Source organism: Cupressus sempervirens, chromosome 7 (assembly GCF_028749045.1).
Source record: "Cupressus sempervirens isolate cs-2001-9-10 chromosome 7, ASM2874904v1, whole genome shotgun sequence".
NCBI classification, from domain to species: domain Eukaryota; kingdom Viridiplantae; phylum Streptophyta; class Pinopsida; order Cupressales; family Cupressaceae; genus Cupressus; species Cupressus sempervirens.
This window is the reverse complement of record NC_143124.1, coordinates 719275452-719292820: the sequence shown is the minus strand read 5'-3', so window position 1 is coordinate 719292820 and position 17369 is coordinate 719275452. Positions and strand designations below refer to the sequence as shown.

At 32.2% G+C, this 17369-nt stretch overlaps 1 protein-coding gene across 1 annotated transcript; it reads left to right on the top strand.

The window, feature by feature from the left end:
• Positions 1-8046: 8046 nt before the first annotated feature.
• LOC149549246 (CO(2)-response secreted protease-like) lies at positions 8047-16492 on the top strand. Its single transcript, XM_089792664.1, has 11 exons — positions 8047-8173; positions 8837-8928; positions 9031-9128; positions 9423-9587; positions 9689-9800; positions 11275-11863; positions 12618-12715; positions 12977-13216; positions 13370-13484; positions 13622-13835; positions 15844-16492. Exons 1-11 carry the CDS (start codon positions 8093-8095, stop codon positions 16407-16409), a joined length of 2370 nt encoding a protein of 789 aa, XP_089648790.1. The 5' UTR covers positions 8047-8092; the 3' UTR covers positions 16410-16492.
• The last annotated feature ends 877 nt before the right edge of the window (positions 16493-17369 follow it).

Sequence of the window (17369 nt, the reverse complement as noted above, 5' to 3'; positions counted from 1 at the left end):
CATTTAATTTATATACATCTCTATTCTATTGGATGTGTTTTCCATGTCTAACCTACAAAAAGATAATGGAAAATTCCTTCGTAAAATTCATGCTGAAACTAGATTAATACAAAAAATAATTCTACCCAATAATAATAATAAATTTAGCTAGACTCTAATACCAATTGAAAGAAATAAAAAGTGTGCAAATTCTTTAAATATAGCAATAAAGATAGTGCATGAATTCCTCACAAATCCTCGAGCTATTAAAAACTAGTTAAACATATACACAAAATAGATTTGAATACATAAACACATAACACCATATATACATGGTAAAACCCTTTTGAAAAAAAACTCACCACTCTAAAGTTAGATCCAATTGTATTATAAACAAGAGTCAATTACAATACAATCTCAAGAGACAATTCTCTTAAGAGTAATCAACCGTGATATTTAAATCTAGAATAATTGTGACAACATAACAATGCCCTTCAAATACTTCTCTCTCTCACAATTTTTTTCACCAACATATTGTATTTATAAATTTTTTGTGCAAAAATAAAACTATTTCTAAATTTCCTACATTCAATGTATTTACAACATATTTTGGAAACTTCCTTTGTGCACAACTCTTGCATAAAATACAAATACAAGAGAATATACCAAAATATAATTTTTTTGATTTTCACTTAAGTATATCCTTGTAGAATATTTGGTCCCATTTAACATATTTTCAAAAAATACAGAAATAATTAACCAATAAAAAAGCTTAAGTCACCTTATCCCAATAGTTCATTGGGCTTCATAGTTGGACAATTTGGCTACTTGGAGTTGTTCAGTTTCTACTTTGTTATAATTATCTATTCACTTTTATATAGACTAGCCTATGCAAGTACAATATATATACTTGCCTATATATCCAAGTACAATAAGTGTTGAAATTTGTGCCAACATCAAGAATTCAACATAATATTAAGTACCATGACTATTTTGTGGCTATCACCTACATTTAATTTATTTTTTGTGTGAAATGAAATTAATTCCTAAGAAAGTATTACGCTACCCAAAGCGTGGCTTCCCATGTCAAGATGAACCATTGCTTTAGAACATATTAAATATTTTATACATGTACAAAACCTTTTCATATATTCTTCCTTTTGTTCTATAAATTGTATTAACCCCAAAAATACACAAAAAATATCATCTCTAAAGGGGAAAACATGCCATAATAGTGGTCTCATTAAAAAAAATTGTGTCATAGTTCAACAAAATAAGAAACAACTAATTTATTTATTTTTTGATTAAGGAAAAAGGTTTTGAAGGGCCCCTGGAACCCTTTACATTAAAACCTTAAAGATTAAGCATTGAGCCCGGTCGACAAAACAAGACAAAATGAAGACAAAATTGACATACGAACAAAAGCCAGCTAAAAATGGACAACACCCCAACCAACTAATAGTAGACACAAAAACATAGACAACGCTAGGAGGACCCTAACCCATATTCTTTAGGATCTTCACAAATTTCAACTCAAGGTGATCCATCTTCTCTGCATCATCTTTAAGTTGACTAAAATTAGTAGCGTTAAGCACAACCATCTTCCTAGTACTAAATTTGGTCTCTTTACTAGGCCCCTCTTTGCTATCAGTAGCACCCCCTTGATCCTTAGGAATAGTAACAATGGCCTTATCCCCTGTAAAATTCTCCAACTTACTAATTATAATTTTGATGTTCTCATTAGAAGCCTTAATGATTTTGTAGCACTGATCAACAATTCCTCTCAAAGTACTTTCAATATCGTTCACCTTATTATCCAGTTCAAGGACCCTGGCCTCCAGTTTGTAAAAAGCCTCCATATCAATCAAGGAGACCATTATAGGACTCTCCTCACTAGAATTAGGGGTCCTTTAATTAACCATCCTACCCTCTAGCATACACACCTTTTCGTTCAAATCCATGATATGATGAAACAATCATTTGATTGATCTAAAGTTATCCAACATACTATTTATGGTATTGTTCAACACATCCATTTTTTCCTCTTTGCTATAGTAACGAAGAATCAACATAGAAGGATCAATAAGCTCCTGGTGTTCAATTTTACCTAGATTCACCTCACCAACCACAATATTTATTTTTTCTCTAGCAATGTCCAGCTTCAATGAATTCATACTCACATTCTTCCAAATTGTCTTTCTTCCCTTACAAGGAATAACCTCAGTAGTCTAGGTGGCATTAGTGTCTCGGGTCTAAGTAGTCTTGGCGAAATTAGTGTCCTGGTTGATCTCGTCATAATGAGAAGCATCCCCATACTAGTCTTTTATAAGATTCAATGGGGAATCCAAGACCTTTCTGACTCCAATATCACCTTTCCCCACTTTCTATTTTTCCTTAAAAGATAAATTTTCTTGCTAGTACCCTCCTCTTCATTACCAGTTTTTGTATCTACATCCTCCTTATTATAATAATCAAATGAGATAATTTTTTTGGAATATTTCTTGGTCACAGGGGTTCTAAGGGGTTTCATGGATGGACTATCCTTCTCCTTCTTTCTCGCTAACCCCTTCTTACCTAGAGAAGCTTTCATTTTTCTTTGTAAAAATATGAGCCTTGGGATTTTTCTTAGTAAAATACATTTCTTTGAATTAGCTTCCAGCTTGGTTCTATTTTTAGAATCTATATGAGTAAATGCTTCACAACTGAAGCTTTTGAGAAAAAAATTTCTCACCTTCTTACCAATCCATGCTTCCTTTGGAATACCACAACCGAAAGGAGTAGGGGGACCTCTATTAATCAAATATACAATAGTATTGAAAACCTTCAACCACATGTGTAAGGGCAACCCAACATGCAACCCCATGCTTCTTGTACGCTCCATTATAGTCTTGTTCATGCATTCAGCCACTCCATTTTCTTGTGGAGTCCTTAGAGTAGTTTTTTGTCTACAAATAACATTAGTGGAGTAATAATCTTCAAATTCATGACTTCAATACTCACCACCATTATGAGATCTGAGACATTTTAATTTCTTACTGGTCTCATTTTCAACCGAGCATTTCCATTTCTTAAAAGTTTGAAATACATTAGAATTTTGTCTAAGGGAATAAACCCACACTTTTCTAGTTGCATCATCAATAAATGTAACATAATAATGAGATCCACCAAGGGAAGATACCTGAGCTGGTCCCCATACATCGGTATGCACAAGCTCTAATTTCTCCTTTTTATTTTCATTCCTAGTCTTCACAAAACTCACTCTCTTTTATTTTTCATACACACAACTTTCACATAAATCCATATTAACACATTTCAAACTTTTAAAACTTTCTTTGAATGAAGTACTTTGATACCTTTCTCACTCATGTGCCCAAGTCTGTTGTGCCATAGTATTGTATTAGAATCTACAGAAGCTATTTATTCTCCATACTCAACTACAGGTACTGTTCCTGAACATTAATTTTTCTCTGAAACAATTAAAGTAGAAGGAAGAATATGACTTGTACAAAGATATAAGGTGCTTGCTTTCACACCTTTTGCTACTACAAGGGAACCTTTTGAAACATTCAAGTTTTTATCATTAAAAGTAACTACACAACCCTCATCACCGAGTTGCCCTACTAAAATTAAATTCCTACTCAACCTTGAAACATGTCTTACCTCATGTAGTAGCCAATGATTCCCATTCTACAACTTAATCTTAAATTTTCCCTTTCCAACAATCTGACAGGGTTCATTATCCCCCAAATAAACAAGTCCAAAATCCCCTTGGACACAATCAATAAAATAACCTCCATGAGGTGTAGTATGAAATGAAGCACTAGAATCTAAAACCCATGAATCATCAACACTTTCTAAAGATAGAAGCAAAACATCCTCTTTGGATTTGTTACTTACCACATTTGCCTCCTTGTCTCCATTTGGTTTATCTCCTTCATTTTTCTTTCGAGTCCAACAATCTTTCTTTTTATGCCCTAGTTTCCCATAGTGCCAATAGTCGTTCGGTCATCTCAATTGAGACCTCCTCCCTTTTGACTTTCCTCTTGATTTTTCACAATTTTTGAAATTACTTCCTCTCTTAGTTGTTCTACCTCGACTTTGTGCATTCAAAGCACTTCTGATGTAGATCCACCTGAAGTTTTCCTATGAGTTTCTTCACTCAAATATTACCGATCACATCATCATATTTTAGGGTACTGGATCCAGGAATAGAATTACTCACAACCATTACCAAGCTATTCCAACTTTTAAGAAAAGAACACAAAATCAAGAGAGCCCTAGGGTGACCCCACAATAATGGGTTCCACTTTTTGACCAATTTTGACACTGAAATCAATATTTTTGAAACAAACCTCACATTCAAGTGACTATATCTCTAAAACTATGAATAATTTCAAGATGACATAAACTAGTGATTTCTAGTACTCTGTTCCTACTTTGTAACCATATTCTCTAATTTAAAAATAAAATATTTAAGTCAAATTTTTATTCTCCTCCGAAAAGTGGTACATATGAAAAATCAATATTTTTAAAGAGTGACAGTCCGTTTGACACACAACTTTTTTTCTAGAAATGATAATGACGTAATTCTTTTGGTGTTAGATTTTTAACATCAATACCTAGTGGATGCATTTGGTTTGATTCAATTTGGTTGAATATTGTATAGTTTATGAAGTTTTGAAGTGATATCAATCGTAATTCACACATACATTCATTTTCACACAGATAACTTGAACTCAATTTATCATAAATCTAATTTTTTTTTAATAGAAAGCTATCTCAGTAACCTATTTCCTAGATATTTTTCAAAAAAAATTTGCCCCAATTTACAAATTTTTCCAAAGTGTCAAAGTCAGTTGATGTTCAATCGTTAATGAACCTATAATGAGTTAACCTCATATTTGATAGTCTTAATGAATATAATATGTTTATAATTATAGTCGGTGGAAAGCTTGCTCTGAGCAACACAAATTGGCATTTTTTATTTTACAGTAGGAGATCATTCAATCTCAATTTTGGGGGTCAAAAGAGCCAATTTCATTTTTTTTAGAAAACAGCACCAAAAATTTACAAATTGACATGTTCACACAAACACTATGTTCATGCAAACTTATTAGACATGTTCGCGTGAACATATGAGAAAAATAATCTGGCGATCAGAAATTTAAGTTAACGCATTCATGTGAACATGTAAAATAATTTGTGTTCGCACGAACATACAAAAGCAACAAATTAATCAAGATCTCAAATGGAAAAATGGAATTTTAATCGCAAAATCATCATTAAAATATGTTCGCACGAACATATTAATAATGTATGTTTGTGCGAACATACCTTATTTAAACTCAATATGTTCGCACAGACATATAATTGTTTTATGTTCATGCAAACATTGTTAGAATGTTCGTGCGAACATACATAAAATTCAATATGGGAATTTTTCATCATTTCGTGATTTCCTTCGTCCCCCAAAAGTGGTACCCAGTATTGTGGGTTCACCCCCTAATTTCTTCATCAAAATTTTTACCTACAAAAGATAGCTGACTAGTAATAGTATTAAACTCATTTAAATAATTTGTAACGGATCCACCTTCTATCATTTTCATATTAAATAAATGCTTCATGAGAAATACCTTGTTTGAAGCAGAGGGATTTTCATACAGTTTCGCTAGGGTTTGCATCGACTCTTTTTTAGTCTTCGCTTTTGTAATATTAAATACCACCAATGGTGCCAAGCATAATTGAATGCTTCCAAGTGCCTTTTGATCTAAAAGATTCTAGTCGTCATTTGACATAGATCCCTAATTCTTGGTTTTGCCTTCCAATGACTTCCATAAATCCTTTTGATAAAGATAGTCTTCCATTTGCATCTTTCATAACTGAAAGTTTTTCCCATTAAACTTGTCAACCCTCAGCTTACCCTCATCTTCCATTGCTCCCACTCAATCGTGAGACTTTCTTGTAGAGGATAATTGAAAAACAACCTGGCTCTGATACCGCTTGTTAGGACTAAACCACAGACATAAATAATAATTACATACAAATATAAACAATATCAAAAAATAATAGATCTCACAAAAAAAACACAAGACAACAAGATTTAAGGTGGTTAACCCAATTCCTGGGCTACTTCCACCAAACAACAAGTCCAATATTATTACAATCTAGTGATTACAACCTGATTATGATCTGTAATCCCTTACAACTCAATACCGTTGCAAGAACCAATTTTTGCATCACCCAAAATGGAACGATCTCTAACCTAAGCCCTTTTATACAAGTATTTTTACTGCTTTAGGGTTATAATTAATAATTACATGTTGGCTCAAAATCTCGACAAAATAAGGCCCAATTTTTTTTTTTCGAGGGCTCTACCCCAAACCCCCAGACAACCACAGCCAAACGACCCTGGTTGTATTGGGGGTTGCCACCCCCAAACCTCTGCTTCGGGCCCGTCCTTGCCCTAAACCTCACTGAGGAATTATGAAGTATGTACAATACTTCCCTAATCAGTCACCACAATCTAACACATGCATCCCCATTCACCTCGCCTACCACATCCTAGCCGGAATCACAATCTTCATGGGATCCAATAGCCTTCGAAGCACCCACACCTTGCTTTATAGAATTCTCACCCACTCCCAAATTCAAATTCCCCCCCACTCCATCGTTAGTCACCATCTCCTCACTATAAGAAAAACTAATTATTTGTCAATATAAAAAATAATTTTGTTTTGAGACATTCTTTTATATAATGTGTGCAATATTCATATTAATTAATCTATTAACTTAAATTACTTATATAATATATATTATTAACATAACTCATTATTATAAAAAATAACTTAATGATTTTTGGTTTTCTAGGTCTCTTCATATTAAACTAAATTAACTTAGAATACTTGTATGATAAATATTATAAGAAATAATCAATAACCATAAAAATAATTTAATAATTTTTGTTTTCTAGTTGAAACATTCTTTTATATAATGTGTAATGTTTATATTAAACTATTAACTTAAATTACTTATATTTATTATAAAAATAACTTATAATCAGGCAAGATCTACAAAAAAATGATAAATTGTGTGTCTCTTGAATCTATTTGAGCTTAATAAATAATAATAACAATAGTAAAAAATTACAACAGTAATCTTGACTTCTGCCTTCTACCATAAAAAAATTAACTTGATGATTTTTTATTTTCTTCTCACATTAAACTAAATCAACTTAAAATAATTGTATGATAAATATTATAAGAAATAGTCAATATTAATTATTATTATTTAATGATTTTTGTTCTCTAGCTCTTCTCTATATTCATATAATGAATCATAAAGTATGAATCAAAAGATGGATGAGAAAAAAACTAATAAAAAAGAATACACAATAGAATTTTAAAGCTAAAATACAAATCATGAAAATTATACCACAATATTTCTTGCACCAATGATGCATTATGTAACAAATTGACTTCTAAAATCCTAGATAATGAGCTAATACCACCTTAACCAAAGCATTGATGAATCGCCCGTTTGCCTTGGTTTAGGGATGGAAAAAATATCTCACAAGAGATGCAATTGTGTATAAACTCAGCAAGTGCAACTGGTCTATCCATCACACCACAAACAGTGGCGAAAAATTCTTCCACATGTTTGGAAAAGTGATACTACTTACACGACACTCTCACTCTTTGGACAATACTTATGTCACCCATCATAACCACCAAATGTATATGCCTTAAACGCATCAATGTCTCTTCTCTTCAGCTCATGCCTGTTGCGTGGCCTGTGTTGTAAGGAGTAATCCGCAAGTTCAAAGAAGGCCCACCTATCTCAGAAAATAGGAACGCATGAATAGAGAATGAAATAGTCAATCCAGATTGAGTAATAAATGAAAGCTGGGAGGGGTATCATGCTTCAAGCAAACTATTACATATTTGTACATATACTCTTCTTCTTTCCTTCAACTGAAATTGATTATTTTCTACGCTTAGAATATCCTCAACATAAATTTTATACAACCTTCTAACTTTTATATAAATGGATGAGTCATAGACAGAATATACATTAAGTGGGCTTTGTGCTCTGTGGTTTGGAAGAATACTGCTCGATGACAGGACTTTGTAGATTATTAGCCCCACTGGTGCTCCTAATATGTTGCTTAGCAGTTTATGCTCAATGTCAGAGACAGGTAGATCACATATTGCTCTTAGTTAGACTGTAAAATGATTTCAAAAGTTTTGTGGTATTAGAAAATCATGGGTTTCATTTATTGCAGCTAATTAGACTTCAAATGCATTTCAAAGTTCTGTTTGGTATTAGGAATAGGGCAATGGGCAATCCATATTGCTCTTAATTAGACTTCTAATACTTAGAAAAATGTTTCAATTACAAAATGAGTATCATATATATTGCTCTTAATTAGAGTTTTGTATTATAGAATGCTGTTACAATTGCTATCATATATTGCTCTTTTATGACTTCAATTTTTTTTTAATTTTCATTTTGTATTACAAATGGGTATCACTTATTGCTCTTGATTAGATTTCAAAAACATTTCGAAGTTCTGTTGGGTATTACAAAATGGGTATCACATGTTGCTCATAATTAGACTTCAAAAACATTTGAGAGTTGTGTTGCACTACAAAATGGGAATTAATTAGACTTAAAAAATGCTTCAAAGTTCTGTCTGGTATTTCAAAATGGGTATCACAAATTGGACTTATTGCTGGTATCATAAAATGGGAATAATAATATTGCTTTCAATTAGAATGTAGTAGTATTCAGATTTCAAAGTTCTGTGATGTATTAGTACAAATGCACTTAATTCTATGTTGGGTGTTCAATTGTGAAGGCTTATGTAGTTTACATGGGGTCTTCAAATGGTGCTGAGAAAGGCTATCTCAAATCCTCCCATCTAAACATGCTGGCTTCTGCTGTAAGAAGGTAACAACCATGGTGCTCAATGACCTTTGGTGGCAATCTACATATATCTCAATTTATACCATTTATGCTAAAGAATGAAAGTTTTGTTGGGCTATTTTACAGTATGAAGGTGGCTAGGCACTCTCTTGTATATTCATATTCCCATTCCATCAATGGGTTCTCTGCTGTTCTCTCTGAAGAACAAGCCCAATTAATTGCTTGTAAGTTCTCTTATTTCTTTGTTATATAAGGCAGTCATTAGGATAATTTAGAAAGCCTTATCAATGGTAAATTTCTTGATTTGATGGAGGATAAGCTATGTAAGTTTTGTGGACGTCTTAAACATTATAAAATAAAGCTTGATTCTTACACTCAAAGTGTAAGCTTATACAATAAAGCTTTATTTTTTCTTTAATGTGTGATGTTTAAGAGTCATAAGTTTTACAAAATGGATAATTTAATCTGATTTGTAAATGGACATAATTATTACTAATGAGTCATTGTTGTTGATGTAGCAATGGCAGGAGTTGTTTCAGTGTTTCCCAGCAGGATGCATAGTCTACACACTACAAGATCATGGGATTTTCTGGGTTTGGCTGCAGACATTAATAGAGGCAGTTTAGAATCTGGATTACATGCTCCTCCCACAAGTGATGTGATTATAGGCTTACTTGACACAGGTACAGAAAACCATTCATATATATCATAACTCTGGTTGTGTGGTTTGTTCAATTTTAAAACTTGTATTCACAAACACTTTTAAGTTCTGTTTTGCGTGCAGGTGTATGGCCCGAGTTGGAAAGCTTCAATGACAAAGGAATGGGACCCATCCCTGCTAAATGGAAAGGGAAATGTATTGTGGCCGATGATTTCAATTCGTCTAGTTGTAACAGGTTGGTACCAAAATCAAAGAAATTAGTTTAGAGTTTTCCTCTTTTCTTCTTATCTCATTCTGATTATGGATTGTTAGAATGATGAAGAATCACTAAACGAAATAATCTAATCTAAAGTCACTATTCTCTATCTATTTAGTTTATGGATTTGAATGCTTCTAAGAGACATTTTCTTTGTGAGGATTATGTTAAAGAAAGTGATCTGATTGTATAGTTTGAAATAAGGACGTACTATAAATGAAACTTTCTTTTTCAGACATATTAGGTCAATATATATTATTATTCAAATTATATATGTTATTTAAAATGTTGGGTGTCATGCGTGCACGCCACTTTGATGATTCTTGGATATGAGGAAAAAGCAATCGTCAGGACAAAGCATTGGCAGAAACTGTTATAGAAAACAAAATAGTTGTGAACTATTAAAAGATGTTTTATTTTGTATCTCAACGTTAGCTATATCTTACGTGACCAACTTTTCTTTGTGCTAACTGGCTTTATAATTCGAATTTGACTCATTAAGACAGACAATTATATTTGAAGGAATTATTTTTCCATTTATCTTATATAAAAACAGACATATTTCTAGCGTCTTAGAATTTACTTCCATGGTTTTAAGATTCAACATTTAGTTGTCTTAAAATAAAGACTTCGAAAATAAATATAACTAAAAGTATCTATAATTCCTCTTCTGATTTATAACATAGTCTTTTGTGAATTTACAAGTCAAATAGTAGAATAAGTCTTTTGTGAATTTACAAGTCAAATAGTAGAATAAATATAACTAAAAGTGTCTATAATTCCTCTTCTGATTTATAACATAGTCTTTTGTGAATTTACAAGTCAAATAGTAGCTTTCTTTTGCTTTGAAAAAATTGCTTATTTCCAACTGTTTTATAAGTGGTATCAGAATTATAAGTTGAGGGAGATTGGAGAAAGGTGGCATCATTTAAAAGTTCTCTGTGAAATACTTAATGAATTGCTAGTGTCTTTTGTTATGTGGTTTGGTTTAACAATATTTTGTGAGACGGTTAGTTGAGATGGTAATAGTTCTCTAAATAAGAATATTTATATAAATAATCAATTCAGCAAACTTATAATGAATATGTTGTATAACATAAATATGATATTATGAATATAAAGAATTTGATTTTTCTCCTTAGATTATGTGATGAATTTCATGGAATTATAAGGATGACATTAGGATGACCACCCTAAAATATCACACACTAAGGAGAAAATTAAGTTAAGAAAAAATAAGTCAACTTTGACTATTTAACATTTTTAGTCTTGAAATGAAACTTAATATATGATGTTTACACCCTCCCCATAGAATATGGGTGAAAAGTATAACTTAGGTATGCTATGTTTATGAACTAGATTTTTATAACATGAAAAATAAACTTGACCCTACTAATAGCAACAAAAGCACAGATCTTTATGAATTTTTCTTTTTGTATCTCTACAATGGCAGCAAACTGATTGGGGCCCGTTTCTATGGTGGGGGGTCCACTGTGTCTACAAATCATGAAGCGAACTTTGCTGTTTATAAGGGCCCTAGTAATGACATGAATAGATTTTCAAAGCCAACTACATCTTATGGATCAACAAGGGATTCGGTGGGACATGGAAGCCACACTGCCACAACAGCAGGAGGAAGAGAGGTCCCAAACGCAAGTTACTATGGTTTGGCAAAAGGAGTTGCGAGAGGAGGAGCTCCCCTTTCTAGAATTGCTGCCTACAAAGTGTGCTCTGAAGAGGGATGTTCTGATGCAGACATCCTTGCTGCTTTTGATGATGCAATCCAGGATGGTGTAGACATTTTATCTCTTTCTCTTGGTGGTCCTTCGTATTTGACCCCAAATCTATTAACAGATGGCATAGCCATTGGTGCATTCCATGCAGTGCAGAATGGAATTTTGGTTGTTTGCTCTGCTGGGAATGATGGACCTTACTCTTATACATCAGTTAATACTGCGCCCTGGATTTTGACTGTGGCAGCAACCACACTTGATAGATTTTTTGATTCCAAGGTGGTGTTGGGTGACAATACAACATTTGAGGTGAGGAGCTTGATCCCTTTTTCAAGCTATAAGTATTATTTATGTAATTCGATTTTTCCATTTAATCCTCACACACTCAAGAATCTATGAAAGTGATTTGCATTTGGTATGGAAGCAGTTTAGTTCTATTTCAAGAGATTGTTTTTGGAATTGATTAGTCTATATCACTCATAGATCTTTTTTATTATACTTAGAGATCTCTTTTAAATAACAAACAAAGACAAATACTAGATCATTAACTTATTAAAAGATTAAAATTAATATAGATTATAACAGTAGTTATGTGTAACTATTCATAATTTGATGTTTGCACTTAGTCTCAGTGACATAATATTATATATAAGAAATAGATATATCAAAACGATCTCCATTTTATAGATTTGTAGAGAATTGAATAGAAGAAAAAATGACAAAAAGAAATAGAAACTTAGATATATCTTTGATTACAACTTGTCAATACAAGTGTCTAATGTGAAAGGATACTTCTTGTGTACACATAGTTTGGAGTTACTTAAATTAATATGAAATACTAACTAAATAAATAAAAGTAAATATTTAATTATTTTAGAAAGAAAGAGATTAAAAGAACTTAGATAAATAGTAATCCTATATCAAATTACTAAAAAAAGAAATAAAATTCGTTGATCAAATTTCAAATGACATATACAAACTATGAATATCAATTTTAGATTATCAAATCTGCACAATGCTCATTTTAACATTTATTGTATTTTTGGTTTGTTTTGGAACTCAGGGACAAGCATTGAACTATTTCAAACTCAATGAAAGCTCTTATCCCGTTGTCTATGGAGGGGACATTGCAGCACCTAATATTTCCACCACTTCCGCAGGGTAAGTTCTTTAATACCAACTTCCAAATGCAATAGCCATCTATGTTGCAAAACCAAACTTCATTCTAAATAGATAAGTGAACCATTTAATTCGCTATTAGAGCTCTGCAACCTACCAAATGCAAGTTTCCAAGTTAATTCGATTGACAGAAAAATATAAAATACAAAATGCAATCTCCTACGTTAATTCCTCAGAAAGAAAAAAAGAAAAAACACAAGATAGATTGTGTTATAATAAAACTATCGATTGTATTCAATACAGGCGTTGCTTAAGCGATTCTTTGGATGAAACCAAAGCACACGGCAAAATAGTATTATGTTTTCAGAATGAGATGGACCAAAGCAGACAATCAAAGAGCTACAGTGTTCAAAGTGCGGGAGGCGTGGGAATGATCATAGCCGATGACACTAACAAATTCTTTCCTTCTATTTATGCATTTCCTGCCACTCAAGTCTCAAAGGATGATGGCAACAAAATCCTCGCTTATATCAGATCTGCCAAGTAATTCTACATCCTTCAAAACAACATTATATATATGTCAATAACTCATTCTTCGTAACAGCATTATATATATATATGTCAATAACTCATTCTTCTAATTAATTTCATTGTCTGACAATAATGGGTTTATGGGAATATCATGATCATAAGCAGTTATGCAAGTGCAACCATTCTTCCAGCAGAAACAGTCATAAACTTCAAGCCAGCACCAGTTGTTGCCAAATTTTCAGCCCGGGGACCCAGTAAACTCACAGAAAACATTCTTAAGGCAAGTTTTAGAATACTTGATTGGGTTTTATTTGAATTGATATTAAGAGTTTTTGTAGTAAGTGTAAGGTTTATTTGAATTGATATTAAGAGTTTTATTAGCAAGTATGAAAATGAAAATGGATGTTATTGTTACAGCCGGATATTACTGCCCCTGGAGTGAATATATTGGCCGGATGGACAATGTCAAGCCCGTATAGTGATCCACCACAAGGAGAGAAGCCATCTCCTTATGCCATAATCTCGGGAACTTCCATGTCTTGCCCACATGTCACTGGAGCTGCAGCCTTCGTAAAATCTGTCCATCCCACATGGAGTGCCTCTGCAATCAAATCCGCACTCATGACTACAGGTACTAATAAACTTTGGAAACTCATTCTAAGTTTTGATATTTTTTTGTGAATATTTTCTTCAATTCATTTACTACTTGGTTTAGTTAGATGATTTATTTGAAATTAGGTTGTAGATATGTGATGTCATTTATGGAGATAGTTGTAAAGTTTAGCAAGTATTAATCAAAGGGGTCTATGGGTCTATGGGCGAAATAATATAAAGATCAAAATACAAGGGCTAACTCTCCTTATGCATATTCCGATTTTCCAAAGCTGCAATCAGTTGTAAAATTGTCAGTGCTTAAAATGCCTATTTATAATACTATGTTGTGTAATTTTTAGAAGCAACAAATTATGTGACATTATACCAATGCACCAATAAAGCATGACTTAGTGTACAAGTATTGGTCTCACTTTTTTTCCTTTTTTGGACACCTCAACTAAAATGTGGCCTCATAACCTTCTAATCTTAATTATAAGTAGACAACATGCCAAGTAAAATATTGGCCATTTTGAGAGCATAAAGTTAAGATGCTCAACAATTGTATACTTTTCCTTAGATTGTTCAATAAACTCACCTATTATACCAGCTTCTCTAATAAGACTCATTTATTAGAATTTTTTTTTTTAAACATTACTTTTATTAGAATTTTTTTTTTAAAAATAGATTAAATTATAGAAATTTAGAGTAAGATCTACTTATTGATGGAATTTAAGAGGAACCATTCAAACAAGTCGAAACTTCACAATATATGAACATTTTATTTTCTCAACAACCTTAACACTTGCAAAATTTGAATCAAATTTTAAACATTACTTTTACAATTAAATTTGTTCAAAATAAAATAATTATTTAATATTTTATTTCATACATATTTGTTAATGTTTTGCTCTATTTACTTTCTTCTTTTTATTTAAAAAATAATTTATATAATCTTTATTTTAGAAGAGTTAATATATTTTTATATAAATTTCTATCATCATTAAATTAAATATTTTTTTTTATCTTTTTAAATTTTAAGAAGTGTAGTAACTATCTTTTTAGAATTAAATTTGTATACATATATACTTTGTTATTTTTTATAGAATTTATTTTAGAATTTTATTATTTTAAAACATTTGTTATTATAAAGATTTAAGATTGAATTTTATTTTTTATATAATTTAAATTAAGATATTTGATGAGTGATTGTGAAACATGATTCTATCAATTGATATGACCATTATCTTATTTGACTTTCAATTTTATATTTGAATTAAAACATAACAAAAATCTTTAATCTAATATTTTTTAATATGAAAACTATTAAATCAAATTCATATCAAACACATGCAAATAGAAACTAATATTTTGAAATTTATAACATATCTTTTAATACAATTATACAAATCTTTTAATATTCTTAATTTACATATATTATAATTTTACAAGTGAAATGATGAAATTACATTTAACATACATTATTCAATTTGAACTAAAAGAAAACTAGACTTTTAAATTTACAACAAAAACTCTCACCAATCAAACTAAGCCCCTAACACTATATTAAACATATTTAGTTATTATGATAGTCTATTTCATATATAATTACATATCAATCAATAATGGTCAAAATATATTTTGATTATTAAAACTTTTGTATTTAAAAGCATAAAACTATTTTGATATTGCTATGAGGCTGTGTAGTATTTGAATCAAACATTTCATAAGTTGTGATTCACATGAATACATCTCTCATGAGAACAAATAGAACACTTAGCTAGGTGACGCTCATAGGACCTTTCAAGGTCACCCATCATAGTACTACTTCAGCTTGAGCGCACTTAACTATAAAGTTTCCTCAGTAGTTAAACCCAGTCTGATTGCAAGTCCATTTACAAAGCTTTCACAAAGTATTGTGCCATATGAATCATTCATTAGAAAGCCCTTAAGCGCATCAATTGATAAGAGATTATTTGAACATAATCGATTGTTAGATTGTTTGACCATTTAACCTTTTACTAATTGTGTGCAAATCTATATTGCAGCAACAACCACAAACAATGCGAAGGCACACATAACGAATGACACCGGATACGCCGCCACAGAATTCGACTTGGGAACAGGAGAGCTTAATCCCATGAAAGCATTGGATCCGGGACTAGTCTTCGACAGCGACCCAACTGACCATTTCTTGTTCCTCTGCTACTTTGGATACAACCAATCTCAAATCGCTACCATTTCTGGAAACAAATCCTTCGTCTGTCCAGCTGAATCCACCACCCAACTCATCAGCAACATCAACTATCCCTCAATCGCCATAGCCGAATTGAATGGCACCACGTCACTGGTTCGAACCTTGACAAATGTGGGTCCTGCCAATTCTACATATAAAACAACTGTTGTTTCACCTCAAGGTGTAACAGTGACAGTATCTCCTGAAGAACTGGTGTTTTCGACAGAGAAAAAGAGCATCGGTGTGAATATAGAGTTGAAGGTGACACAGGCTCCGAGTGCATCAATTGTGAAAAACTACGTGTTTGGAAGTTTGAGCTTCTCTGACGGCACTCATACAGTCGCTACGCCCATTGTTGTTAATCCTGTTTCTATGTAACGTTCATTCATGATGTTGCAGTGATGAACTGTTGAGAGTTGAATAAGGCAGTTGAATAAAATCCAATGCTAATCATATGGTCATTCTACTTGAGTTGCTATATATGTATGATTTATATAGTTCCAAGATTATACGAGATTACTGTCTTTAATCTTAGCTGCTTTGAAAATTTTCAAAAAGAACCAAAATTCTTATAAGATTACTGTCTTAAATGAAGGGAAACAATATAATCATTTGTGCGTGAAAATCACATACTAACAATTTACTTTTAGGTTAAAAATGTTAAATAGTCAAGGTTCTGAAAAAGAGTGGTAAAAATTTATTAAAACAGAAAAGATTACAACAAGGAGAGCTCAACAAGGAGTTTTGTCTTGAGCAACAAGATCATCAAATTCTTGTAACAACTCAAGGGGAAGTTGCCCCCTATCCATAATATTCCAGCCTAGAGCATGACTAGAAGCCCATTGGCCAAAAAATCAGTAGCTATGCTCTATTCATGGGGAATGTAAGTAAACCTAATGAACACAAGAGAGGTACAAAAGAGAAGAGTTTGATTAACAATAGTGGCCAACTGCCAACTAACATCCTCAAGCTCCTATGAGGAATGCAAGTTCACCACCACTCGGAAGTCAGACTCACAAATGATCTTGCGCCATCCCCGTAAACAACATTGATCTACAGCATATAAAATGACCTAATCCTCCATGAGATTGTTAGTATGGTCACCCTTATGCACTAAGAAAAAGAATTTAACTTCACCAGAACTGCTTCGAGCCACTCCCCCAATACCAACAGGGCCTGGATTCCCTTGAGAAGAACAATCAGTGTTAATTTTCAGAACTCCATGAGGACAAGGAGTCCAATGCCTCTCCCAATTCACCCATCCTTTCCCTTTTTGCCGAGGCTATTTGGGCACTCTTTGATACCATTGAGTTGCAACCCCATCCTGAAGATGAAAAT